Source organism: Phyllopteryx taeniolatus, chromosome 16 (assembly GCF_024500385.1).
Source record: "Phyllopteryx taeniolatus isolate TA_2022b chromosome 16, UOR_Ptae_1.2, whole genome shotgun sequence".
In the NCBI taxonomy this organism is placed as follows: Eukaryota; Metazoa; Chordata; class Actinopteri; order Syngnathiformes; family Syngnathidae; genus Phyllopteryx; species Phyllopteryx taeniolatus.
In genome coordinates, this window is record NC_084517.1 from 18,940,337 (window position 1) to 18,966,049 (window position 25,713).

Sequence of the window (25,713 nt, forward strand, 5' to 3'; positions counted from 1 at the left end):
ACTCTGATGGGCAATTATATAAATCACACGACTGCACAACAACAACTTCAAAACTTGAATTTATTAGCTTAGTAGCAGACTAAATCAAGACGTTTGTCAAGATTTTTCCTGGTCGCAATTGCCCAGCCACTTGCTGCTTGGCAGGGATCAAAGAGTCTATCAAAGCAAAATATGATCACAGTCATTTTTTTCCTATTACCATTATTATCATAACATTATTTCTATTTTTATTTCTATTTCTATTTTTATTTCTAATTCAATTTTTTGCACATTTTTTTATTTATAACTTTAGTAGTGTATAGTATGGTAACTATTCACTAATTTGGCATGTCTTGCTTCTTTTTAATTAATCTAAAAAAAATGTTATCTATACATTATTTTACTGCAAAATGGTTTCTTTCTAAGCAGTATTTTTGCATTATTTCTATTTTCTACCATTGGTAGAGTTTGTCGGGCTCAATCATTTTTTTTTCTTAAATCTAAATCAATATATTATTATTTTCTTAAATCTAAATCAATATATATATTATAATATATATATTGGAAGAAAAGAAGAGAAGCCAAAGCATTATCTGATGATGATGTTGTTAGACTTACATGACAGGCCAGATGGGTCAATATCACGTGAGAAGCAAACTTAAATCTCAATGTTTGAATTTTTTTATTATTATAATACAGTACATAGTATTGTTTCCTCTCAGACACTATAGGAAGTTCAGAAAATACACAGAAATATCATATAAATAGGAACTAAATCCGAAATAGCAAAGAGCTTTTTCTCGTCACTCAGACAAGGCGAAACATTATTTAAATCTTTTGCTTCCTGTCACTGAAATTACGTTAAATATTAATCAGCTCTCCATAAGAGGATGAGGATGGCGGAGGAAGGCTTGTCTTTTAAAAGGAGACAATAGCAGGAAAGACGGCTCCGTCTCCTGATAACTGTGTTCCATCACCTCTGGCATCCCATCCTGCCCGACCCGAGCAGATTGCCGGGGTGACTCAATATAATGAATAGCTAGCTACCTGTGCCACCCAACACTTAGTGGTGGGGGGGGGGAGACAAACACTCCCAATGTAATCAAAATATGTCTTACTAGCAAGCTCTTGCGCTTTTGTCATAATTACACAATGTGCTAAAGGTGCTTGTCGTCATTTGCTTCATATTAAGTGCGACCAATCCACGAAGGTCTTGTCATTAAAAAGATGACGGGGCTGTCTCCACCAAGTAGCACAGGTCTGTGCACTTTGGCACGATTTGTTTGTCAAACGCACCGTTGTCTATCACTTTTGGCATCCTTGCTGTGGGGACACCAAAAAGAGTGGGAGGGTGTCAAAAGGGGCACAGCTGGACAAAGAAAAGTCTCTCCTTGCACAACACCAAACTGCTTTTTGTCATAAAAAGCTTCATGTCGAGAAGAAACTGTCATCTTGTTTTTTTTAATTTAGTTACTGTAATAACTGCGTCCCTAAACCCCAAAACAGAAGCCGCATCAGGATTTACGTGACCAAACTAGACTCGACCGATTGGCAGAAATGTGGATTATTGCGATAAAGCAAGGACTTGATGGTCCATGTGAACTTTCCCCTGGAACCAGGAACCTTCAGACAATCATGGTCTAAAATCTAGTGCCAGGGCAAATCTAGCAACCCCTAACCCTCTAGGGTAGATACACGAAAATGCCAAGATATTCGCAAGGTTGATAACTGATGAGCCAAACGAGTCTGGGAAACTAAAAAAGGGTAGAGAATATAACAACAAAGGCAGAACTGGCAAATGGTTCAACCGGATCCTTCCTGCGTCATTTGCCTGATTTGCGTAATTCCCAGAACATAGATTAAAATAGATCATAGGAAACGTTTTGGTCTTTGAATAACACGACCAGGAACAAAATGTTCCTGGATGTGTTTGGTTGAAAAGCACCTATGGTATTCTAAATTCCCAGTGATGATCGTTGGCCCTCCCCCAAATTGGATCAGGAGCTCCCATCTCCATTCTTGGTCTTGAGGACCACCAGACTGACCATGATGGGGATCAGGAGGATGGGCGTGATGACCAGGGCGAAGACGATGGGCGGCGCCGGGTCGCTGAGCTCCTCCATGGGACAGTCCCTGAAGAACTTGTGGTGGATGTCGACAAACGTCTGCTCCACCAGAGGGTTGGGCCACGGGATGCTCAGGCAGTCAGAGATGTTCTCGGTGCACAGGCTCAAGTTGCTGTACAACCTGTTGAGAGCCGGCGCCTCACCGTCACGCACGCGTGACACCATTTGAAAACACTTCAGCCGTGACGACCGCTTACCCGCTCACGTTGCCCCAAGCGCACCAGTCGGTGGTGTTCAACGCCGCCATGGCCATGTCGAAGTTGCACAGGCACATGTGCTCCAGGAGCTCATAAAGGCAGTCCATGGTGGCTCCCCCGTAAAGAGTGTTGCAGAACATGTGTAAGTTCATACAGCTGACAATGCTTTTTCCGCAAGCTGGAAGATAGAGATTTGGGGGGGGGGGGGGGGGGGGGGGGGGAAATCAACTTAAAAATAACATTCAAATCATACATACACTGGACACTACATTAGGTACACCTAATGTATTCATATGTCTTTGTATTCTTTCTATAATGCTCTAAGACGCCACAAGATGGCGCCAAATCCCTGGCTAAAAGCAAAGTAGTACTTGGTGTCAAGGAAGAATGTTGAAGTGACACGTCTCGACTGAGAGACTTGGATCTTTGTATGTCGGGTTGTTGCAGAGGTTTCGGAGAGCTTTCGCTGCACGTGTGTGTTTTTGCTCTGTGTAGGGGCCGCCGGCCCCCCACTCTCCCCACACTACCCCCATGAGCAGCAGAGTTCGTCATCCATTTCGCAGCGTATAATTTGCAGCGGCTTAAGTGTTGTCATCGGTGTTTGCGCTAATCTAGTTAACACGGCTGCTACTCCAACTGGCTGGAAGATATATACCAGGCTGCTAAAGTGGTATTGGTGTCATAGTATCGGAGCATGTTTACGAGTTTGAGTATCAATGGCAATACTGTACACATCTGTACTCGTACTTGGTCCCCATCCCTTCCTGAATTTCAAATTGGTTCTCATTAGATTGTGCAGGTGTACCTAATGAAATAGTGTATACGATTCGTCCACATACCCCTTGGTGAGGTAATGTCTCCAATGGTGGCATCTGGAGGGGAAACAGTTAAGATTAGAAGCACGGATGGAATGTGTGCAATACAAAATACAATTGAAAAAAAAAGGGAAATGTGTCCATTAATTCAGCTTCATGTGTTCTACAGGAAGACATCTGCAGCTGGAAAAAGACTCACGCACTCACGCACACACACACACACTCACCATAAAGAAAGTAGAGGAACACCCCAATCAAACCGAGCGCTCCCTTCATGTCAGAATAAATGAATCAGGGTGTCTCCTCCCGCACGGATGACCCTGTACGAAGACGCCGAGGTACAGCGAGGCATAACAGGAAGCGGCGGCAGGATGAGAACGACGCGGCGTGAAACCCTCGCCACCAGATGTCCGACGGAGAGCTACCCTGCCCGCCTCACCAGATGTTCCCCTCAGATCCGCCCGACGGCCCCCGCGCCTCGGCAGCAGCTCTTCCCGTTCCCGACTCGCGCTTCCCTGGGATGGTCCTTCCTTCTCGAGGGGGTGGAGGCAACAGAGATTGTCCTCTCCATTCTCCCCCAAATGAAAAAAGAAGGGAGCACACCCAAAGCGAGCTGGGCTGGACTCACATCTGAAAACCCTTTAGTCCTCGACTCTTGTTCTGCTTTTTCGTCTCAGTTTCTCACAGTGGAAGGCCTGGCCAGCCTCACAGCATGTGATTTATTTGCCTTTTTCTTTTTTTTTTGGGGCCGCCTCTGCCAAATAGGAAACATCCGCAAAAATTTAGAGCTTCTCGGGGGCTGGATGGGAATCACGGCCTTGCAAGATCTGCGCGATCGATATTTGGCTTCATTTGAACCAAATAAAAAACAAACTTAACGTGCGAATCAAGCAAACAAGTGTAATCTGCTCCCAGACCTTCGCTTGGGTATGCTGACCGGCTAATGGCTGTTCTTCCTCCAACCCAGCACTCCCAAAAGCACAGAGATTGCAATGTTACAGTCAAATAACGACTAATAATGTCTAATGAGTACACCGACACCCAGTTGAGTGCAGTCCTCCCGGAAAAAAAAAGTGTTTATGATTGTCTGGTTTTTTTCGTTAGCTTCCTTCTGGTTTGTGGAGGACTTCAAAGTAACTTGGCCCAAAAAGTATTGGCTTCTTCCTTGACCGACGCACCACATTTATCCTGATCCTTTTTTGAAAAATACAAGATTTCTTAATAGACCCATGTGGCAACGCTCGATACAAAGTAAATTCTTTATCTGCACCTTTATCCAGGTCTTCAGCAAAAAGCATCTTCCTTGACCCGCGCACCATGCCTCCACGCAGTGAATTCATGTATCTCATGTTGCAGATTCTTGCTTGACCCCTGCACAACCTTGCTCACGGTCCTGACCAAGATGCAATAGCTTCTCCATTCCTTGTGTCCAAAGTAAACTCCATTATTTACACCATCATTCATATCCTCCTTGACCTGCGCATCACCTGTCTATACAAAATCAATTTCTATATCTGCACCTTTATCTGGATCCTCTCCAAAAAATGTCACAGCTTCTTCCTTGACCCGTGCACCACACCACAGCAAAGCTCCATTGAAATTGGTGTGGTACAATATTTTCCGGGTGCGCTTAACTGTTTGTCAAAAACAATTGCTGTGATTGATCGCAAAGCGGCCAAAATCACGGTACTTTACATGTCACAGAATCAGCTCACGGGGGCCTCTCTTTGACATCTGCTAGCCGGGCTTTTTGATTTAGTCATGACATCAGGAAGTGTGTCTTTTCTGCAGAGGAGGCGCTACGACTTGGGGGAGTTGGCAAGCGAGAGGAGGAGAGGGGGCATACGACGAGGAACAGCAAAGGGGCGCTCGCGCCGGTTTCACAACGCCACGTCAGTCGCAGCGCAGCGGGGGGGCAATGACGAACAAACTCAGGAAGTTGCGCCAGGTGGGGCACGGTTTCGGTTAACCTTTCAACGAGGCTTCGGCTGATGAGACCTCACCGGGAGTTTGTGTTGGATTGGAGCAGAGGGAACATACACACACGCACACAGATCTTGGCTGAGGTCGTCATCTCCCACAACTCGCAGCTCTTTATGATGCCAAATATTCCCCACAGGAGAGGACACACACAGTCAATCAAAACATCTAACATGTTATGATGTGATACAGGGTGTGGGTGTTATTATGCATTTATGACTTAAACAGGCACTTACTGGCAATATCGATCTCTGTGGATTGATTCACTGTAAAGAAAATATATCAGTAACGTAGAAAATACAGCTTGAGTACTACAGTATGTGTGCTAGGTCACTTTTCCTCCGCCAAGACTGATTGATTGGTGCACAGGATTACACACACACACACACACAAATATGTTCCAAAATACTACCAAAATGTTAAGAAAATACCGTGCAGTTGCTTAGAGAGCAACGATGCACGGAAAGTTGGATATGGATGCAAATGAGGATTGTTCAGCCTTGAGGGAGGATCTTATTGTATTTATTTACAATAACAATATTCTTACCTACTGTGGTGGCTGACTGCATTGATAACGTTTCATCCACCAGACAACCTACTGGGGTACACAAGGCTGTATGAGGGAGAGAAATAAACATCCCTATCAGGAAGTAAATTGAATTTCATCTGCTGTACTTTGGTTCCAAAAGGTGGAACAAATAAACATCAGTGACGAGGCCAAATTGTTATTTTAAACATCTGCATCAGCGCAGGATTTCACAACCAAAGCAGCACTGGCCTCATATAACACGAACGGAAAAATGAAATATGTGCGAGCATGTTCAATTAAAGGCCATTTAAAGGCAGCTAAAATCAAATTATAGGAAATAAATTGGTAGTACGGCTCTATGACCTACTCTTACACCAGTCTTTCTCTGAGCACAGACTTAATCACAGGACCACGCTTGGGAATTCCTACTCTGAGATGAGGCCCGAAGTACTCACTGTATACAAAGCAAGGCATGTAAAAAGCTTCACTTACCACACATAAGAAGAAAAGAGACAGCAAAAACGAGGGGAAATCTGTTGGCTGTCATGTTGCCCAACAATGCTCTGTGTCCTTCTCGCACTTGGAGGCTAGCCTGTGCTTACATATCCTAACTTTTTTTTCGTTCTTTCCTTTACAGGAAGGCTCCATAAAACAACAGGAAGCCCACATTTCCTAGGATGGGCGTTTTTCCTGCCAAAGAGGACAGAGAGGGTGTGATAAGGTACGCTGCTACCGATGCAGCGACATCCCTGGCTCTCATCCAGCCCCCTCTGCTTCCACGAGCTGGGAGAGAGAGGCGCTCCATCACTTGTTCGGACTATGTCATAACAACTGCCGTGACCGTGTCATCGTTTGCAGTAGAGCGGAAACTCAAAAATGTAACGCAAATCGTGTATTTACCATCATTAATACAAATACAGAGGAACCTAGATTAAGTGTTGAATTAGTTCCGTGACCAAGCTGAAAACTCAAATCAATATTCCCCACTGAGATGCCATTAATCCGTTCCACCCGCCCAAATATTAAAAAAAAAAAAAAAAAAAAAGGGATTTGATCTAAAAAGACAATAAAACTTCACAACACGAATGAATGAAAAGGAAACTGGTTTTATGAAGTGTAATTACTGTACGTTTGGGACAAGCCGAAAGTCATAACAACGGCTGGAGCGTTGAATGTGTGGCTTTAAGGGGCATGGTCTTGTGAGTCCCTATCAGTCCCTATCCTCAGCCAATGGCGGTGATTCACTGTACCACTGGTTAGGGGCTACCGTCCGACTGTATACATACTTAGTGCTAGCTTGTGTATTCTAATGATTGACAATTTAGAGATCAAATATATATATGCTATATATGGTATGATGTGTTCACATTATGCATTCTGCACCGCTGATTTAGGTCCCCAAATGAAGTCTTAAACTTGATTTAAAGTCCCTGCCTATTGCTCCAGCGTCTAATAGACACATAACATACATCGTACTGCATTACAGCCGACAGATTTCCCCTCAAGAAGTGAAAGATCATGGCTAATATGCTCTACTTGCATCACTTCAGCCTGTCATCATTCTAATGCACTTATTCTCCACACGCTCGCCATCTCTCATGGGCGTTGCATAAACATGTTACAGATTTCCCAACAGCAGGTGCCAAAAGCAACACGCCCGGTTGACATTAAGCGCAAGCAAAACTTCCAGCTGATAACACCTCAATGCTTGACAGCTTTTCTTCCTGTGGGTGTTTGCTTTTGTTTGACAGTTCACTATCAACACACTGTACACACAGACTTCAATTTCCCATTGTGTAATTAGTTAACAGGAATGCATGAATGTCCACAATACAACAGACCAGTGTTATGTTAGCTTAGCATGATAGCTGTCCAACCCATGCCAGTCTGTTGGACCCAGTGTAGAACCCGAGTGCATTGGTTTGGCACATTGGAGCATTAAATGAGGCTCAACGGCGCCCTCTTGTGTGACATCCAAGGCGACAACTTGACATTTGAGCTGTCATGCAAGGTGCCTTGAAACATGCAACTTTTATTAAGGCCTAAATTTAGAATAAAAAGTCAAAAATGTATTACTAATATAATTTAAAATTATTGAATAATTACTGAGAATTTACTTTACGCACGAATACTAATATTACATTTGGAGGCACAAAAGGTTTCACAAGCAAACTATTGCATCATGGAGCTCCCCCCAAAAATATATAAATAGTGGAAAAGGAAATTGGAAAATATTGGATATATATATATATATCCAATATTTTCCCATATTTTCCTCACACACACACATTTTTTACAGGTAAAATTTGGTATTTGAGGTCAAATGTGGCGTTTTCGTGTTAAAGGGTTTTTTTGGAAACTACATAAACCATATTTGGGTAGGAATGTAATTTTTCTGAATGATATTTTAGTAATTAGAGGCAATATATAGTGCTTTGGAGGCAATACAACGTCTATGGGAGGTTAAACATTTTGGAGGGAAAATGTTTCCGTAGCTAGAAAATACAGTAGAACGCTTTGATGACCCCGCCCCCCCCAAAAAAATTTTTTTATTACATGCAATATTTTGCATTTTGTAGTTGAAATGTAAAGTCAACTGTCAATTCAAGTTTATTTGTAGTCTCAAAGGGTTTCACAGGCCCACAGTTGACAAATAGCCCCTAATTTAAACCCCTTCCCTTTAAATAATAGTCCCTCTCTTCATGTGTTTCGGGCAAAAAATTCCCCAAACACTACGGATACATTTTATTGCTTCCGGGGGGCGACGGCATGTGGGTGTTAGTTTTAGGGGTGTTTAGTGTCAGCGTTTCTGTAGATATTTGTCAGTTTTTGGTTTTGTTATTACCCTTGTTTTTGGTGTATGGAAATATATCAATTGAAGACAGATGTTAACATTTTGTGGGTAATTGCTATTCAGTGAACTGTGGACAAAGGGGTTTCATGATTATCTGCGACAATGGTACATTCCACGAGCCAATAGCCATCACCTGGATGTACGTAGACGTCTATGGATGTGGACAATTTTGTCGGTTCTTTGTTCTGGAAAGTACTATACACATCCTAAATTCCCTCGATAATGTGTAGATGTTTTGCATTGCATGTTATTCGCCACGTTGGTATTGTTCAGACAGAATATCACATTCGAATGGGTCACTTTTTCACCTTTCAGACATAGATGGCGATCCTACGTGATGTTCGTGAAGGCACCATTGGCCTAAAAGAATCTTCTTCATCGAGCACAGAGGGGGAATGGCCTCGCTCGCCCCCTACAGGATCATCGGAGAACGACAAATGGGGAGAGTTTTGACGACTGGAAGCAGCAGCTGCTGGGTCGCTTCCAACCTTTCTGATCGATTGCCAATGATCAGCCAGAAAGTTAACCGCTTCCAAACAAGAAAGTGGCGTTTGTGACTTTGAAGTGTCGTTATATATTTTCCGACGATCTGCGACTCTACGTTACATTAATCGGTGGCGTTGGGACGAGGAGGAGGCTGGCTGCCCCACGCGCGACATTTCCTCCATTCGCCAGACGGCGCACAACAATTTAGCCATAAATCCTCCTCCCCTGACCCACGGATACGTCACCGTGCTGCTGCTGCGGCTGCTACTGACGCCGCTGCCAAGTGCGCAGCTCCGTGGACGCCCCCACCCCACTCCCTCTCCACGCCCCCCACCCCACGACAACAGGGTTAGCCCACAGCAGCAGCAGCATGGCCCCGCAGAGCCGCCGCCGAGGGGTCGCTCCGACATCCAGCCGTCGTCATGCGGACGCCGCGTCCGCGCCACGTCCATAAACCCACGCGGGGCCATCGCTCGCGGAGGTTCGACGCCACGCACGCGTGGATTTGAAGGTAGGTGGCGGATGATGTGCGAGAGTGTGTGTGACGCAGATGTTGGATGTTGCGCAGCTCCTTTTCACGCAACTTCTGAAGCAAGCCACAGGAAAAACACGCACGCACGCACGCACGCAGCCACTACGCACTTTTCTTGTGACCGGGGCACGCCCACTCGCGACAACCGCGCGTGCCACTGCCGTGTGAACGCCGCGCGCTCGACGTGCGTAACAGCCCCGGCGCACGATTTGATGACGGCGACCACGACGACGACCAAGAGACTTTGAAAGCGTTCGCAGCCTTGAAATGGCCACGAAGGCTGATTTCACCCCAGTGACGCCTTTGTTTTGCTGTCACAAGGGGGCGCTGTTTCCCAGAGAGGTCAGAGTTCAAAGGGGGGGAACGTTCATGCGATAGACACTTCATTAGGGACACCCGCTAGTGAGATCCAATGCAAACATTTTGTCTTTTGAGCCACACTGTCAGATTGTTCTCAATTTAGCAATTTTTATAATGTTGTCGTTTGCAGTGGTGTGCTAACTCGATCTCCATATATGCATGTTTTTATTTTTACCATTTTATTACTATTCCTTTGCATTGAAGTAAATAATTGAGGTGACCAATATTATTAGAAATAATTTTCCATATAATGGTGCATTCAGTGCAAACTGCAACGACACCTATAAAGACATTCAATTCATACCTGTGCAAAACTGAGCGTGATGTATTTGTAAAGGCCACATTTTTGATACTAGACCAACTGTGCAAAATGAAGGAAGACTGTGCAGGTGTTCCTCGTATTCTGTCCACTTTAGTGTCCGAAATTACAGGGGGACTTGGAGTATTCACTTGTGCATGTCTCTCATATGTATCATCTTTTATTTACATTAAAGAGCCATGGAGGTAAGCGCTGCCGAAGCTTCGACCCCGGCAAGCGTTGCGCCCGCCGCTGCCCCGCCCGCCCCGAGACCTCAGCCGCCCTTATACCTGGGCCCCGCCCACAGCCTGCTGGAGTGGCGTCGGCGGGTCAGGTCCGAGTATATGCGCCTCCGTCAGCTGAAGCGCCTCAAGAAAGCAGAGGAGGTCAAGGTGGGTTAGGGCCGCTTGTTAAAAACTGTTTTTGTTTTGTTTTTCCCTGCGCCGCCTGTGTTTTAATGTTGCTTTTGGCTGCACTTTTGTGTTTCCAGGCCGTGTTCGTGTCCAACCGGCTCAAGATTGAGGAGCAGACCGGCATCGTGAATGAGGAGTGGTCCAAGCTGAGGGTCCAGCCGGTGCCCTTGTCGAGCTCAGGCGGCCCTGTGGCTACGAAGAAGGTAAAAAATGATGCGGGATCTAAAGAGGGTTGAAAAATCAACAATGCAATGTTATTATTTGCCCATTAAAAAAAACAAAGTCTTTCTGCCAGGTGTGCACCGTGGAGTCCGGCTTCCCAGGGTTCAAAGTTCAGGCCGTCGCCATGAGGCCATTGTCGACAGTGACAGGAATCCCCTTCATGTACTCCTGGTCCCCTTTGCAACACAACTTTATGGTGAACAACACACACGTGCAGCCCCGCTCATTGGGCCAAATCATTAGGTACACCTTCGTCCTTTCATGCCACTTCTGGTCAAAAGATGCACAACATCAAACCACTTCAATTCAGCCGTCGTGATATTATTAGATTGCGCAGGTGTACCGAATAAAGTGGACATTATTATGATTATTATTATTTTCTCAGCTCAGTTCACATGCAATAAAAATAAAGTGTCATGTGATGCTTCCTCCTAAAAATAGTTCCATCCTTTTTGTGGAATAGACACTTCTAATTCTTATCTGATTTGTGATAGGTGGAGGACGAGACATTCCTGCACAACATTCCCTACATGGGCGACGAGGTGTTGGAGCAGGATGAAGCCTTCCTGGAGGAACTGATTGACAATTATGACGGCGTCCATGGCGACCGAGGTGCTTCCCCCCCCCCACTGTTGATGTCACATTTCCTTCACATCTACTGTGCTCACATTGCTACGTCACGTTCCAGAGGGGGGCTTCATCAACGACGAGATCTTTAAGGAGCTGGTGGAGGCCTTAAGCCAGTACTCCGACCACGAGGACGAGGAGGAGGAGGAAGCGGCGACGGCGGCGGTGACCGAAAAGAAGGAAGAAGAACGAGCGACGAGGCGGGGCTCGGCCGAGAGCTCCGAGGAGACCAAAGCGCCGTTCATCCGCAGGAAGAGGAGGAGCGCCGTCGAGCGTGAGAGCGCCGCCGCTGTTTGTCTCGTCAGACTTTGTCCCGCGTGAGCGAAAACGAGAGCGCGACACAAGGCCGCCGCTGTTTGCGCGGTCACCATGCAACCGCCGCCGCTGTTGTTTACATGCGGTCAACGTGTCCCCTGTGTGGTTTCCGTTTGAAAAGGAACCTGTTCTGTGACACAACTACAATACAAATCTTAAAAAGAACAAGTCATAAAGTCCATTTTAGCTCCCTAGTATCCTTAGTAGAATGAGTTTCATGGATCTTGATGGATCGTGATCAAGCATATGCCGTTCTTTTTGCAATATGGATTATTATTTTTTATTTTTTGAAATAACCCGAATGGCACTGTGCATAACTCCAATGAGGTCACTGGAGGCGATAATGTGCCTAATATGTAATTCAAATAATGATTTATTGGTAAATAAATGTTTATAGTGCAAAAGGATAGAAAGTAACAAAACAGTAAAAAAAAATAACACAACCATTTTAAAATGTTCAGTGAGATGATCAATAAAATACAAATAAATTATGTGTGTTAAACATTTTTAAAGAATGTAAAATTTGGGTAGTGATAGCAGAATTCTCTTAAAAGCGCACTTGTTTAAAGGAACAGCAGCATTTGAATTCTTACGCATATACTTCCGACAGTCAACATGAATGAGTAAATAAACACTTTTTATCACCAGTGAGGCTACAGATGGCAAATAAGACATACCTTTAATGCAATTCATTTGTGGATGCTTGAGTATTGACTCCGCCAACTGACTTTGCATAACACTGTATTACCTTTAGATTCACCATGGCAACGCATTTAAAAAAGAAAAAAAAAATGCAAGAGCCACTCGTGTACTGACAAAAATGTCCCCCGCGTGTGCCTCTTTCACGCAGTACGGGACCCGTCCGGCAGCAAGAAGATCCCCAGCAACAAGATCTTCACCGCCATCGCCTCCATGTTCCCTTACAAGGGCACCACAGAGGAGCTGAAGGAAAAGTAAGGGGAAAAAAAAAAAAAAACACCCATCAAGGTGGCACAATGCTGAATGGGGCCGTTGCTTAGTGTTGGCCGTGGGGAGGCAAGCATTCGGGGAGGGAGGTAATAATGGTGCCCCCGCCCACGCTTGGGTCCTCTAAAGAGCATTTGTAGCCATAAGAAAGAGCTGGACTGCAAAACAAAATGGCTGAAATGGACTCGAAAGGTTCACCCTCCTCTCACTTATTTTTTGCGCATAGGTACAAGGACCTCCTGGAACCGCCCAGTCCGGTCAAGCTGCCCCCCCTCTGCACTCCCAACCTGGACGGACCCTTCGCAAAGTCGGTGCAGCGAGAGCAGTCGCTGCACTCCTTCCACACGCTCTTCTGCAGGCGATGCTTCAAATACGACTGCTTCCTCCACCGTAAGCGCTTCTTTCCTCCTGATGCCGTGTCCGTTCCCTAACAGCATTTCTCCCGTACCTCCGCCGAGGCCAAGGATGGTTTCGATTAGGGACGCTGATACCGTCACCGCTATCGGTATTGATACTGTACGACTACTCACCGATACGGCCAACGGCAAATTATGCTCCGCAAAACGGACGCCCAAATTTCCCGAGACCCGTCACCCGCTCCGCTGCGGCCGAGTCGGTCACGTTTCGAGCATTTTCATCACAATCTGCTATATGTGGAACGTCACGGGAGAGCTGACTTCCTGTGTATGCTACGCTAATGACGCGCATGACTACGGTTTGCTTTCTTTATGGCTTTTGTCTTCAGACAAAAGTTAAATACATTTATATCATTTCTAAAGATGATACGATTTGTTTGTTTGTAAACACTAACAAAGGCGAAAGATTAAATATTGTAATCTGCACTGCGGTGACATCTTGTCATTTAAGTCACAAAGGAATGTTTTTGTTTGTTTGTTTACGTGCACTCAAACCTTAAACGTCCTCCAACTGGCCACCACACCGTAATTAAAACATTCATTGTCAACTTGAGTGCAGAAATAGAAAAGTGTGATTAAATGCTTTTTTTTTTTTTTGCATTATTTTTCTTTTCATTTTAACATTAATACGTTATTTTTGATACAATGTTTTCATGTTGGCTAAATGGCCTGCACTTTCTTTGAATTTTACCCCTATTTGGTGGACAAAAAAAACCAAACCTGTGTGCTTGGCCTCAGAAAACTGCAGTCTGTGTGTGCTAAAAGTGTGCCTGTTTGTAAAGCTTTCCACGCGACGCCCAACGTGTACAAGAGGAAGAGCAAAGAGATCCGAATGGAGACGGATCCGTGCGGCGCCGACTGCTTCCTGCTGCAGGTGCGCGCCGTACGGTCGCAAAGTCTCCTGTGACCGCGTGTCGCTAACGTTTCTCCTCGTCCGCATTCTCCTCTCCGGTGAAGAAAGGGGCGAAAGAGTTTGTGGATCAGAACATGTTGCGCTTGCAGAGGTTTCGGAAGAGGCGCAAGCAGCAGCAGCAGCAGCGTCCCGCCGGCGCAAGTTGCCCCGGACCGTCGGGCTTTGCCGAGGAGAGCAAAGAAGGTGAAAGCGACCATGAAACGACATCCTCTTCAGGTACAGATGTGGAGAGTGCGAGAATCCTAATGTTTTGAATTCTTTCTTTGATTCTTAAGTTATATTTGCAATAGCCGAGGGAGACTTAGTGGATGCGTTGTCCTCCTAAACTAATCCTTAAGCTTTCGAAGCAAGACCCTTGTTTGTTTTGAATGATCGCCCTCCTTAAATGGCCAAAGGAGTTGAAGAGGTCATGTCCTGAACATGCTCTACCACGTTCAAGTTCCTCTTGGCCAAATCAGATTTTTCTCAAATATATTCATGAATAGTTGCGCTGCCACAGCGAGAATCTTGCTGATTTTGAAAGCTACGCAACCCGGGGCATGTGAGGTTACTCCAGGTCATCTTTTATGTCCTGCTAGTCCACTAAAGGCCGTTGGCCAGCTGCAGACGCAGTTATTTTAATAGCTGTGTGAGTCAGCGCATGACTCTGAAAGGAGCATCATTTACCATAACCTCAACCCAAAAGAACCCCTCCTTCCTCCTCCTCTTCCTCCCCTAGCCGACTGCAGCTCTTTCGGAAGAGTGACATTTGGCAGCGGATGACGGCCTCCGAGTCAGATTGTCGTCCACGCTCTCGCCAAGCAAAATCAACAGTTTGGCGTGCCACGGCCCCAACATAAATACTTCCTCCCACTCGTCTGCTTTCATTCCTATTGACATCTTCATGCGGAGAACAGTGGGAGGCAAATAAGTCACCACCACCACCCCCTTCCCTCCCCATCATCAACATCTCACCGGAGGCCTCTCGTTCTGGAAGTCACGTGCGCCTCAGCGGACGCTCTCGCACATTTCGGGTTAATGTGTGTAAGGGGGCGGGGTGGAAAGAAACAGATTGTTGAGCAGATTAATAAAGATACTCGGTAACAGAGCATGCTGCTCCAGCAGTGCTGCATTCAGCCTGTTGCCAAGCAACATTAAGCGCGCCGGCCTCGAGCTGCGAGTGTGCGAACATGCCTTGTGTTGAGTGACCAAAACAAAGCCAATGGTTGTGCGCAAGTTCAAAAGAGCGTGTGTCACGTTTGCGCTACTGTCTTGTGTCTTGACAGTGCACAGTTTTTACTCTGTAGCATCAAATAATGGCCTCGACTCTATTAGACGACGCGCTTGAATTAATCACCAGAATTAAACAAAAGCGGCCGATGATGCTTTTTTTTAATCCCCACTTAGGAAAACAAATACCAGGTGACGCCACTCACTAGGTAGCTCTTCTGCCTCATTTCCACCAAGTACTCCATTTCGCTTCAGTTGACATGGGCCGTTTCTGGTGTCGAGCTGATTTCGCCGTCTTCTTTAACTCAATGCCTCATACTTTGTGCGACTGAGGAAAGACATCTAACCACTTACAGCGGAACTGTTTGGCCAAGCAACATACCATAAAAAAATTAAATTCTTTTGTTTCTGGGTTGTTCTGTTTTCTGTTGTTCGGTTGAATCTCTGTTATGTATTAGTCATAACGTGTATCCTTAACAGCGGCATTTGTACAATTATGAATAAAAGTGAGTCATCGTTGTTTTTTGTTCCTCTGTGATAGTAAAGCGCGTGCGTGCGTGCGTGTGTGTGTGCGTGTGTTTACAGAGGGGAATTCGCGCTGCCAGACGCCCATCAAGCTGCGCCCGGCTGAAGACGAAGCGGAGCAGCTGGCGTGCTGCATGGCGGAGTGGAGCGGTGCGGAGGAATCGCTCTTCAGGGTGCTGCACGGCACCTACTTCAACAACTTCTGCTCCATCGCCCGCCTCATTGGCACCAAGAACTGCAAGGAGGTGAAAAGTTGTCACTGGGCGCTGCATACTATGACTTAGTCACTGGACACTATTCCCTTGAGGAAGATAATACAGTGGGTCCTCAGTTTACGATGGTCCTGAAATGCAACACTTTGAGGTTAGGCACAGCGTGTGATGAACTAAATAGGTTGTAGAGCGGCAAAGAATACGTACGTGGTCACACAAAGTGTTTTTCATACAAATATTTGCTGTAATTATGACTTTACTACTGCGTTAGCGTTCAGACTTGAGTACAAATTTAGGTTCGGAACAGACTTAAGAGGTATTTAACCGTCTCATTTTGCTAAATTATTGAATATTACATATAAGAAACGTTGAATTAAATTAAATTCCTATGTGAATCCGGATAAAAGCGCAAATAGGGAAATGTTCATTGTTACAGTCTACTTGCATTGGGCCAAATGAGGCAGTGACAGATGTATTCGGTTGGCGCTGTGGTGACAATTAGCTTGTCGTGTGTGTGTAGCACGCTTTACCACCACCTACAGGACTGGAATGGAACAGTATGGCACGACATGTCCTCATTTGTCCAAAATGTCACAGTTCATCAGTCGCACTCCCGCTATGTTGCAATTTTTTTGCAACAATTTCTTTATGGGTATTTACTCACTGTAATGCCCTCACGTGGGAAAGGAGTCACAGTCACCGATGCACTTTTCAGTTAATTTGATGCCGGATGCATGGTGTTGCGCTTCAAGTGCAGCTAAAGAGATTTTTTTTGTAGTGCTTGGATTTACAGTATCGCGCTAATCGTTCTCGCCACGTCGATAATTATGCGAGCAGTTAGTCAGCGACCATGTGGAGACGTGACTTGGTTGTAGTGAAATGACGAAAAGGTCGGAAACCGCAGCGGAGAACATTCTTCCTGCTCCTCAGTAACAGCCTCCATTGTTACTGAGCGCGTGTCCTCAAGTGGAGGCTGAAAAGCGCGTTCACAGTGGACTTCCCGGATGTTGCATAATGGCTGCGTCCGCACTGATTGCCCAATATAATTAGACGCACAGACGGCAATGTTTGCACATCGGGTGTCTGTTTTGATGTCTCGCAGGTGTACGCGTTTGCGGTGAAGGAGGCCCTCATCCATCGCGTCCCTCTGGAGGACGGAGGCATCTCTCCGCAGAAGAAGAAAAGGAAGCACAGGCAAGCGAGCTGCTGCTCTCATTTGCGGTTCAATACGGACATGATCGATTATCTCTGAGTAACAGACTGATGTAAAATGCGGTTAAAAGTGGATTTTGCACTGACTGTCATCATTCAGTCTGAATTTTCACGCACGACTGCAACAGTCAAACAAATTCCAACAGATTTTCTCCGCAATTAATCCCGAATCTGCGAACTGTGAGACGGCAGATGTCCTAACCACGAATACATCGTGCTGCCCAGTTTGGAACCTTCCACATATTAAAAGTTAAATAAGCCCATAAGTCAAACGCATGCATGTCCCTCATGCATTTTAGGCAAAAAAAAGATATATAGCTAGCATAAAAATAATTCTGCCCATCTCAATAGAATATTAACTTTTTTAAATGTGTTACTACTGCACAAGCTTAATGCTTAAAAGTAGATTTTTCTTATCTCTTTGATGAAACAGGTTATGGGCAAAGATTCAGCTCAAGAAAGGTATGCATCTCTTTCCTTTCTTTTTTTGTTAACGCAATGCCACATCGCAGCGTGGCTATTTCTATCCATTTCCTTCTTGAGTGTTCTTGTAGTGTCTGCGCTCTGTCATTCCAGATAACACGTCCAATCAGGTGTACAACTACCAGCCGTGTGACCACCCCGATCACCCGTGTGACAGCACCTGCCCATGTGTCATCACGCAGAATTTCTGCGAGAAGTTCTGCCAGTGCGAGCATGAGTGTGAGTTCTTTTCTTTACCGCTACAGTATTTCCTTTTTTGAAATATATTTTTTAGGCTGCTTCCTTTTCTGTACACAAAACAATATCTATAAAGGCGTGCTTACATGAGTTTAGTGTTGTAGTTGACGTTCTCCTGTTGAAAGTGATAATAATAGTAAAAATTGTTTTTTACTGTAACTATTTTTCAAAAACTTCACATGACCTTTAATAAATTTCATGTAATTTTATTTTTTTCCCATTTCATTGCGGCCCTAAGTTGAAGTCACAATGGTTCCCACAGACAGAACAAAATACAGATCATTTCATGCCAAAGTTAAAAAGAAAATCAAAATGACTTTGGGAATCAATAAATTGAATAATAATTCTTTGACAGAAAAAAAACCAATCAAATGGAAACACTGGTTGATTGCAGATTTTTTTACATTCTCTTAAAAATGACAACAAAAAGTATTGTAAAATAGGGCTCATGGCTTTTTTTCTCGAAATATTTTCAACATTTTCTGCATGGCTTATTTTTCTCTGTGATTCTACTTGTAACGCTGCATTCAGAAGACAGAGTGCCCTCTGGCTTAAACACACGCGCCCACAGTTGAATTCATAATAATAAATGAGCTTCTTGTGCACCAAAAACCCACGTCTCACTGCTGTGCGCATTCCTACAATATGGAGACGAGTTGGCAATCGGGGACAACGTAATGCAGAAAATCCAATTTTGCGTGCATGTCTTGCGATTCAGTCAGCCTCGCTTCCTCCTTCCCTCCACCCCCCAACACTCGCGCCGCCTTTTTCCCGTAGCAGCGCGGTGCTCGAGCCAAACAGGAAGTTTCAAATGTGTGCGCTCTAAAGGGCCTGGAGGGGAATCAAAGCAACATGACGCGCGATGTTCCTGATTTACAACATCAGCTCCAACGTCAGCACGATTCTGACAGCTAAGGCTAAACAATGCCACAGATGGAACATTTAAATCCAGCTCAGAATTGGAGACAACAGATGTTTTTCTTGGCCAGACATTTTGGTTATTCCCGCCCGCAGAGTGTTACGTTGCGAGCTGCAAACTTGTCTTTTGGCATATCTGCCAGCAGAGGTCCTTCCTCACTGTTAGCTCTCCGCAATGCAGGCCAGAATCGCTTCCCCGGCTGCAGGTGTAAGACCCAGTGCAACACCAAGCAGTGTCCCTGCTACCTGGCGGTGAGGGAGTGCGATCCGGACTTGTGCATGACCTGCGGCGCTGCCGACCACTGGGACAGCAAAGCGGTGTCGTGCAAGAACTGCAGCATCCAGAGGGGGCTCAAAAAGGTACGCACGACACACGGGCCTCTCGTGGTCGCCGGATCTTTCTAATTGCTAATTCTACTGGATAAATATATAAGCTCAACATCATTTTTTTTTGTTTGTTTTTGCGGCCATTTTTCATGAGCTGAACATAAAAGATCCGAGGCCAGTTGCACACCGCATGATGCAGTCGCACCCATCGCAAACAAATGACAGCTATATGGACGCCCTGAACAGCAAGTCTGTATAGTCGTTTGTTGCTGCACTTACAGTATACTCTACTTTACCACATTTAGTAAACCATGCAATGATAGATTAATACTTAAGGAAGAAGACAGTTCAGTCGGGTTCGGCCGCATCGCTCAGTGTGCGGCAGCGTTAAGACTTTTTCTATGTACACAAAAGGCCTATTTCTCTGAAAATACTCTTCTTCACAAATATGTCTAAAACGGTGTTGGTGAGCATTTCTCCTTTGCTGAGATAATACCTCCACCTCACAGGTGTGGCACATCAAGATGTTGATTATTGCACAGGTGTGCCTTAGGCTGCCCACTTTAAAATGGGTTATCATTCTGATTGGCTTGCAGTTTTACTGTACTGGGGTCATCAGTGGCCATGTGCTGTGTGTGGTAAAAGTGCACATTTTAAGGTGGCATTTTATTTTTATACACGGATGTGTATGCATCAACAATCGATGTATTTCGGTGACATCAAGGTATAGCCGACTGGTGCGTATATGCTACATTCGCATTTGCAGATAATCCGATACTTATCGGATTGTATCCACATTTGGAAGAGGTGCAGATAATCAGAGCCCATACGTTTTTTTCCACTTCATGCTGCCATGACGCGTATCCCAATTGTGTGACTTGAGAGAAAAAAAAATCTGAAATGTGTCACTGGAACTTGGAACACTTTTTACTGTTTGGAAAAAATACATGTATTTTTTCGGACCTGGTCTAAAGTGCAATAATTATCCATTTAATGTCAATTATATCAGTAATAGTTTCTGACAGTGATAATGTACATTTGACAGCACCTCCTGTTGGCTCCGTCGGACGTCGCCGGATGGGGCACCTTCATCAAAGAGCCTGTGCAGAAGAACGAGTTCATCTCAGAGTACTGTGGAGAGGTAAGGCCAGTTGACCAAATCAGTTGGAATGAGACACGAGCGTCTCCTGTATTTACTTTTTAGCATTTGGGGTTGGATGATGCGGAGATTTATTTTATTAAATAGGAGACTGAGGGCAGCTGCAGCATAGGGGAGGCTATGAAGTAGCAAAAAAAATAAAAACGTCAATGCAGCATCCAGCACAAAGGCAATAGGGTAAGCTAACATTTAGCATGGGTTTATTTTTGACGTTACTAGCCATGTATCCTCAAAAATAGTGCATTAAAAAAAAAAAAGTTTTCTATAGAAAGGGGAAAAGACGATGACAGGTTTTGTGGGGGCTTAGCTCGTGGCTATAAAAAAGAAAAAAAACCAGGTTCGGCGACAGAAGTGCCAACAGACTTAGCTGGCTTACTAGCTTATTGCGGTCAAAGTAAAAAAGTGTGACATTTCCAACTTGCCAGCAGTCTTGAATGCACCACAGCATTCCAGTGCGGCTTAACAACCGACTCTTTGGTCGTTTCTACGTTGCAGCTCATCTCGCAGGACGAGGCGGACCGTCGAGGCAGAATCTATGACAAATACATGTCCAGCTTCCTTTTCAACCTGAACAATGGCAAGTATTCAGCCAGGCTTCCGTGGCGTCAGGTCGCCCTGTTGAAATCATTTCTAACGTTTTCCTTTCTGCAGACTTTGTCGTGGATGCCACAAGGAAGGGGAACAAAATCCGGTTTGCTAATCACTCGGTCAATCCCAACTGCTACGCCAAAGGTAATAATAAATGATTAATCGAGTCAGGGGCGTCAAACGGGGGGGGGAAAAGTGGACAACTATCCAGGGGCCATTTGTGTGGCCCCAACAAATTTGACTTGTTTACAAAAACCTGGCATCTGAATAGGGGCGTGTAGACTTTTTATATCCAGCGTAGCTGGAAAGACGTCAAAAGCAAGTGAAAGTCGAGGAGTGTTTCAAGATTTGACTTTGCGTTGGCAGTGGTGATGGTGAACGGAGACCACCGCATCGGGATCTTCGCCAAGCGGGCCATCATGCAAGGGGAAGAGCTCTTCTTCGACTACAGGTAAGAGCCAATAGGAAAATGCTGCATTAAACAGGGTGTTCCAGTTCCCTAAAAACTTGTGAATTTGAGGTCCCAAAAATGGAGGACTTTATATACACTTTATTCATCCCGAGGGGGAAATTAGATAATTAATTATCCTTAAAAGTGTCCTTAAATTCACCATCCAATGGTCTTAAAATCTTAATTTTAAAAAGAAGTGGAACTTTTTATTTAATTTGCAAGTTTCACATTTAATCTAAATTGATAAATGTAACTTGAATGTATTCAATTTTATTGTTACATGTCAATAAAAAGGTCTTAAAAAGCATTGATTGTATCTTCCTCAAACCTATTCAAATTCTTGCCTTCTAACTGCGGCTTTTCGCTTCCTCCCGCAGATACAGCCAAGCCGACGCCCTCAAATATGTCGGCATCGAGAGGGAGGTGGACATGTCTTAGCCGCCCAGCGCAATACATAAATACTGTATATCCCGATCTTAACTTCTGCAGCCCTCCACTAGCGCCCCCTCCTTCCCGCCCCTGTCCACCTTCCCTCTGCAGCATCGCACGTTGGCTCCGTCCTCCGAAAATAGCGCCTCCAAAAAAAGCAGCCTCTCCCTCCTGGATGTTTGCAGGTGCACTTGTCCCCCTCCCCTCATCTACCCAAACGCACGCGCGTACACGCCACGCTTGTCAACCTTATACTGTTATAGTACTCCGTGATGCTAAGGGGTTTTCCTTTGTGTTCCACTCGGGCCGCACTTAGTTAGCGTACAGTGTGTCCGTTTAGTTACAGCGAGCAGTGACGTGCATGTGCTTTATCTCGGGTAAATAAAAACCAGTAATCTCGTTTAGTTGGCAATATTTCGCCTCTCTGTGTTGTCACGTGACACCACAAGAGGCTAAAAGTTGTGCATTTATGTCCAAAAAATATGATAACAGACAAGAAACCGACTGACTGAATGTAATCCTTGGGAGGCAGTGAAGAGTTTGCCTAATTTTTTGTTTTTAACTTAAAGGGGACATATTATGAAAAATTGACTTTGTATACAAATATTTGGGTCTCAGGATTGCCTGCCCACCCATCAAGTGTGGAATTAAACAACCAAGTATACCTTTTTGTTATCTGCCTATTTATGAAAATGTGTTACTAAGCGAGCCCTTCTGAATTTAATTTACATAAAACTTCCACCACACTGACTTTATCCACCCAACCAGGCCAGCTGAAGAGTCTCCACTTTCAAGCAACACAAGGTCTACAAAGCAGAACTATCATGTCAAAAACCAAGAGGTAAGCAGAGCTGCAGTGTTAGCACAGATTAGCGGCAGCTTCTTAAAAGCGACACATACTTGAATAGTCGGTGCGGTTGTCAAGGTAGGCGATGTCCGGTGCATGCACCACATACACTGATCTGCAAAACTGATTTGACAAAATTTTATTTGGTGGCTCGGTCATGAAGTAAAAATGCCTTTTTTTTGTTTTTTCCCCCTTCCACTCTGTGACAAGTGGATTTTAACTCAATGCCTGCCTTCCCAGTTAACATGCATATTTGACTTCTAAAGCTGTCAATGGCAGTGTAAGTGTGCTGTAATTCTTTATCGTTTGCATATTTTGACTGAAAAATGTCAGATACCTTTTTTTAGACACCTGGGAGCTTCTTAACATTGTGAAATAAAAATTAATAATATGTCTCCTTTAATACTAAAACCTGTTGAATGGTCCTCAAAGCAGTTGTCGTATTTAGTTGAGAGGCAAGTAATTAATGGATTAATAATGTCTTCCTGGTTCAAACATAGAGTTCAAAGGAGTATTTGGGCAACAGTAAAAATAAAAAATATGTCTGAAAATACATTTCTTTTAGCTATTTTTAGAAAATAATTTTGAGAGAAAAAAAAGTCAAAAGAAAAGTCTCTCAAAGATGCAGTGTGTGTGGGAATTTTGACACGCATTAAAAATAAAGGTTTTTGTAATATTTTTGTTTCCCTATAACTGACTTTTTCTCCCTAAGTGTACTATTTATTTTTTTCATTTCATGGTGGCCCGCTGTACAAAAGTGTGGGAAAAGATATAACGAAAGTTCAAAGAACAAGCCAAAAAAAAGAAAACTAAAGGTACAAGGAGTGTTAGGGCCACACTAAAAAGGAAAAAAATGACTTGGAATAAAATTGTATTCGTTATTTGTATAAAGTCAGTCATGAACGAGAAAGGGGGGGGGGGGGGGAGACGATGGCAGTAAATGATAAATCGATGAGCTTTTGTAGTCCATCATTGGCATTAAAACAGCGACTTCTGCTGCCGAGCTCTGAAAAAGGCTTACGGAACCGGGTATTCCCATGCGGTCTCCCATCCAAGTACTAACCCTGCCCGACTCTGCTTAGCTTCCGAGATCGGGGGGTTTTGGGATACTATGCCCGTAAGCCGTTAGACTATGAAAAACTATTACTTTTAAATCTTCAAAACCATTCTTACTTTTTTTTTCCTCAGACAATGCGTCGCATTATTATTCGTTGTTTTAGTTTTCAGAACGTGTAGCATTATTATTTTTTATAGTTTTACAGACAAACCGTCGCAACCAACCTACCCCAACAGTATCAGCCAATCACAAGTCCTTGACTAGATAATAGTCCCGCCCAAACGCCGTTTTTCGTCTGAAGTTCCAAGACTCAAAACGATAAAATATTGTAATTGTACTACTGATTGAAATTTCACCTGTATTCTGGCCTGAATATCATATGTAAGCATACTTGCGTAGTTTTTTTAATGCCTGTACCAGACTGCCAGTTTTATTTTCATGAATCTAAATGGGTAGATACGCCAGCGCAATGTAGCAGCCTGGCTAACCGACGTGCCTATATGTCGGCCATATTGAGGAGGTCGACGTTCCCATAGAACGCAATGCGTCCATCCATCCAATTTTGACCCCCCTAGCTTACCTGGTTGCTCCCTCCATTTTCTGTTGGAATTTTAAAACCATCCATCCATTATCCTGGTTAGGGTCGCGGGACGCTGGAGCCTATCTCAGCTGACTTCGGGGGAAAGGCGAACTACACCCTGAACTGGTCGCCAGTCAGTCGCAGGGCACATATAGACACGGACAACCATTCCCATTCACACCGTCACTGAGTGGGAACTGAACCCACGCTGCCTGCACCAAAGTGAGGCGAGTGTACGACTTCACCATCAGCGACTTGAATTTTAAAACCAAGATGACTATTGTCTAATTTTTGTGTTTGTTTTAACATTGCAAATCTGAAGAACTGTTTAATAAACATATGCTTAAAGGCATTTAAAAGAAGTGTTGGAGTTTGTATCTGGAAACATTTTGACGCCAATATTTTCCCTTTTACTGCAAATGAATATCGGCTCCAAATATCTGTTACCGGCCTCGGTCTGAAAAAAAACAAAAAACGTATCGGTCCATCTCTAGTATGATAGTATACGCTATGCAATCATGGTATGCTTTTCACCATGACGAGCATTGTATTCTATACTTTTCAATTTTAGTTCCATATTTTTTGTGTACTTCTCTTATTTTGTGTTGCAGTTACTGCCAGTGACCACTAGAGGGGAATAATGTCAAATTATTCCAAAAGTCCAACAAACAAGCTACATTTAAAAAATAAAAGTACATAAATTAACCATTACATGGTCAGGGAAGGTTTAAGCGCATTTACTTTATATACATTATAACTTGTATTAAGATTGAAAACAGTAGAAAAACAAATGAAGCTTATCTTCTCGAAGATGGCGTGCAAAGAGTTATGTGAAGTCGTTGGGGGGATTTGGTTTGTGAATGGCAGGGTGAAAGGTGTTGTCAAATGTTCTGTATTCACAGAGCTAAAGATTAGAAAAAAAGGTTTTGGACAAAAGCGGGTAAAATGATCCCCATTTCACCCGCTAGGCCGCTCTTTCAGCCTTAACAATGTGTGCGCTAGTAGGTGTACTTAATACTGTGTGAACACTCATGAGGCACTGCTATAATATTTTCATTATCTCCACAGTCCTGATTGATTCTCTAGTGGTCGTGCTGTGGCAAATCAAAATGAAAAACGATGTGTAATTCCATGGTTGTTGTTTTTTTGGTCATTTGTCTTACAAGAGCGAATGTGACAGGACTTTTGTGTTCCAGTGTGGGAACACACTGCTTGGTCTTGTTGTTGTGAGTGAACACAAAAGAAGGTATCATTGTAGACCATGAAAAACAAAAGCTTCAATACAAGTGCTTCTCGACACACAGTCATTATGTAGGTCAGATTTTACACATCATTGTTGGCCCCAAGCTTATCATTTGGAAAAGATGTCTGTTGAGTAACTACAAACTTATGTACAATTAAGAAATGTAAATTAGTTATATTTTGTATATCCAGGGTGTGCCAAAAGTCAC

The 25,713-nt window shown here is 44.2% G+C and overlaps 2 protein-coding genes across 6 annotated transcripts; one reads left to right on the forward strand and one right to left on the reverse strand.

Moving 5' to 3' along the window:
- Window positions 1-644: 644 nt before the first annotated feature.
- ramp2 (receptor (G protein-coupled) activity modifying protein 2) lies at window positions 645-6,650 on the reverse strand. Of its 5 annotated transcripts, none has more exons than XM_061748368.1 (6): window positions 6,119-6,650; window positions 5,645-5,692; window positions 5,334-5,363; window positions 3,142-3,174; window positions 2,303-2,480; window positions 645-2,226 (listed from the first exon to the last, which is right to left on the reverse strand). In XM_061748368.1, exons 1-6 carry the CDS (start codon window positions 6,171-6,173, stop codon window positions 1,977-1,979), a joined length of 594 nt encoding a protein of 197 aa, XP_061604352.1. In that variant the 5' UTR covers window positions 6,174-6,650; the 3' UTR covers window positions 645-1,976. The 5 variants fall into 5 exon arrangements, with proteins under 5 accessions (XP_061604352.1, XP_061604351.1, XP_061604350.1 ...); XM_061748367.1 differs by having other exon boundaries at window positions 5,645-5,695; XM_061748366.1 differs by having other exon boundaries at window positions 5,645-5,710; window positions 6,119-6,649.
- On the forward strand, window positions 4,936-23,301 carry ezh1 (enhancer of zeste 1 polycomb repressive complex 2 subunit). Its single transcript, XM_061748364.1, is given in 22 exon segments — window positions 4,936-5,065; window positions 6,264-6,347; window positions 8,796-9,477; window positions 10,353-10,548; window positions 10,647-10,772; window positions 10,865-10,987; window positions 11,286-11,444; window positions 11,446-11,692; window positions 12,584-12,686; window positions 12,926-13,089; window positions 13,898-13,989; window positions 14,073-14,244; window positions 15,823-16,007; window positions 17,077-17,168; window positions 17,620-17,648; window positions 17,763-17,888; window positions 19,006-19,184; window positions 20,197-20,292; window positions 20,806-20,887; window positions 20,962-21,042; window positions 21,265-21,349; window positions 21,727-23,301. Coding segments are annotated over 19 exon segments (2,394 nt in total). The 5' UTR covers window positions 4,936-5,065; window positions 6,264-6,347; window positions 8,796-9,477; window positions 10,353-10,356; the 3' UTR covers window positions 21,788-23,301.
- Window positions 23,302-25,713: the final 2,412 nt, after the last annotated feature.

Coding starts and splice junctions, on each gene's coding strand:
- ramp2 (XM_061748366.1), bottom strand. CDS start 6,173: ATGACAGCCAACAGATTTCCCCTCGTTTTTGCTGTCTCTTTTCTTCTT. Junction 5,711..6,118: donor CTCTTTTCTTCTTATGTGTG/GTAAGTGAAGCT, acceptor TCCCTCATACAG/CCTTGTGTACCCCAGTAGGT. Junction 5,364..5,644: donor GCAGTCAGCCACCACAGTAG/GTAAGAATATTG, acceptor TTTTCTTTACAG/TGAATCAATCCACAGAGATC.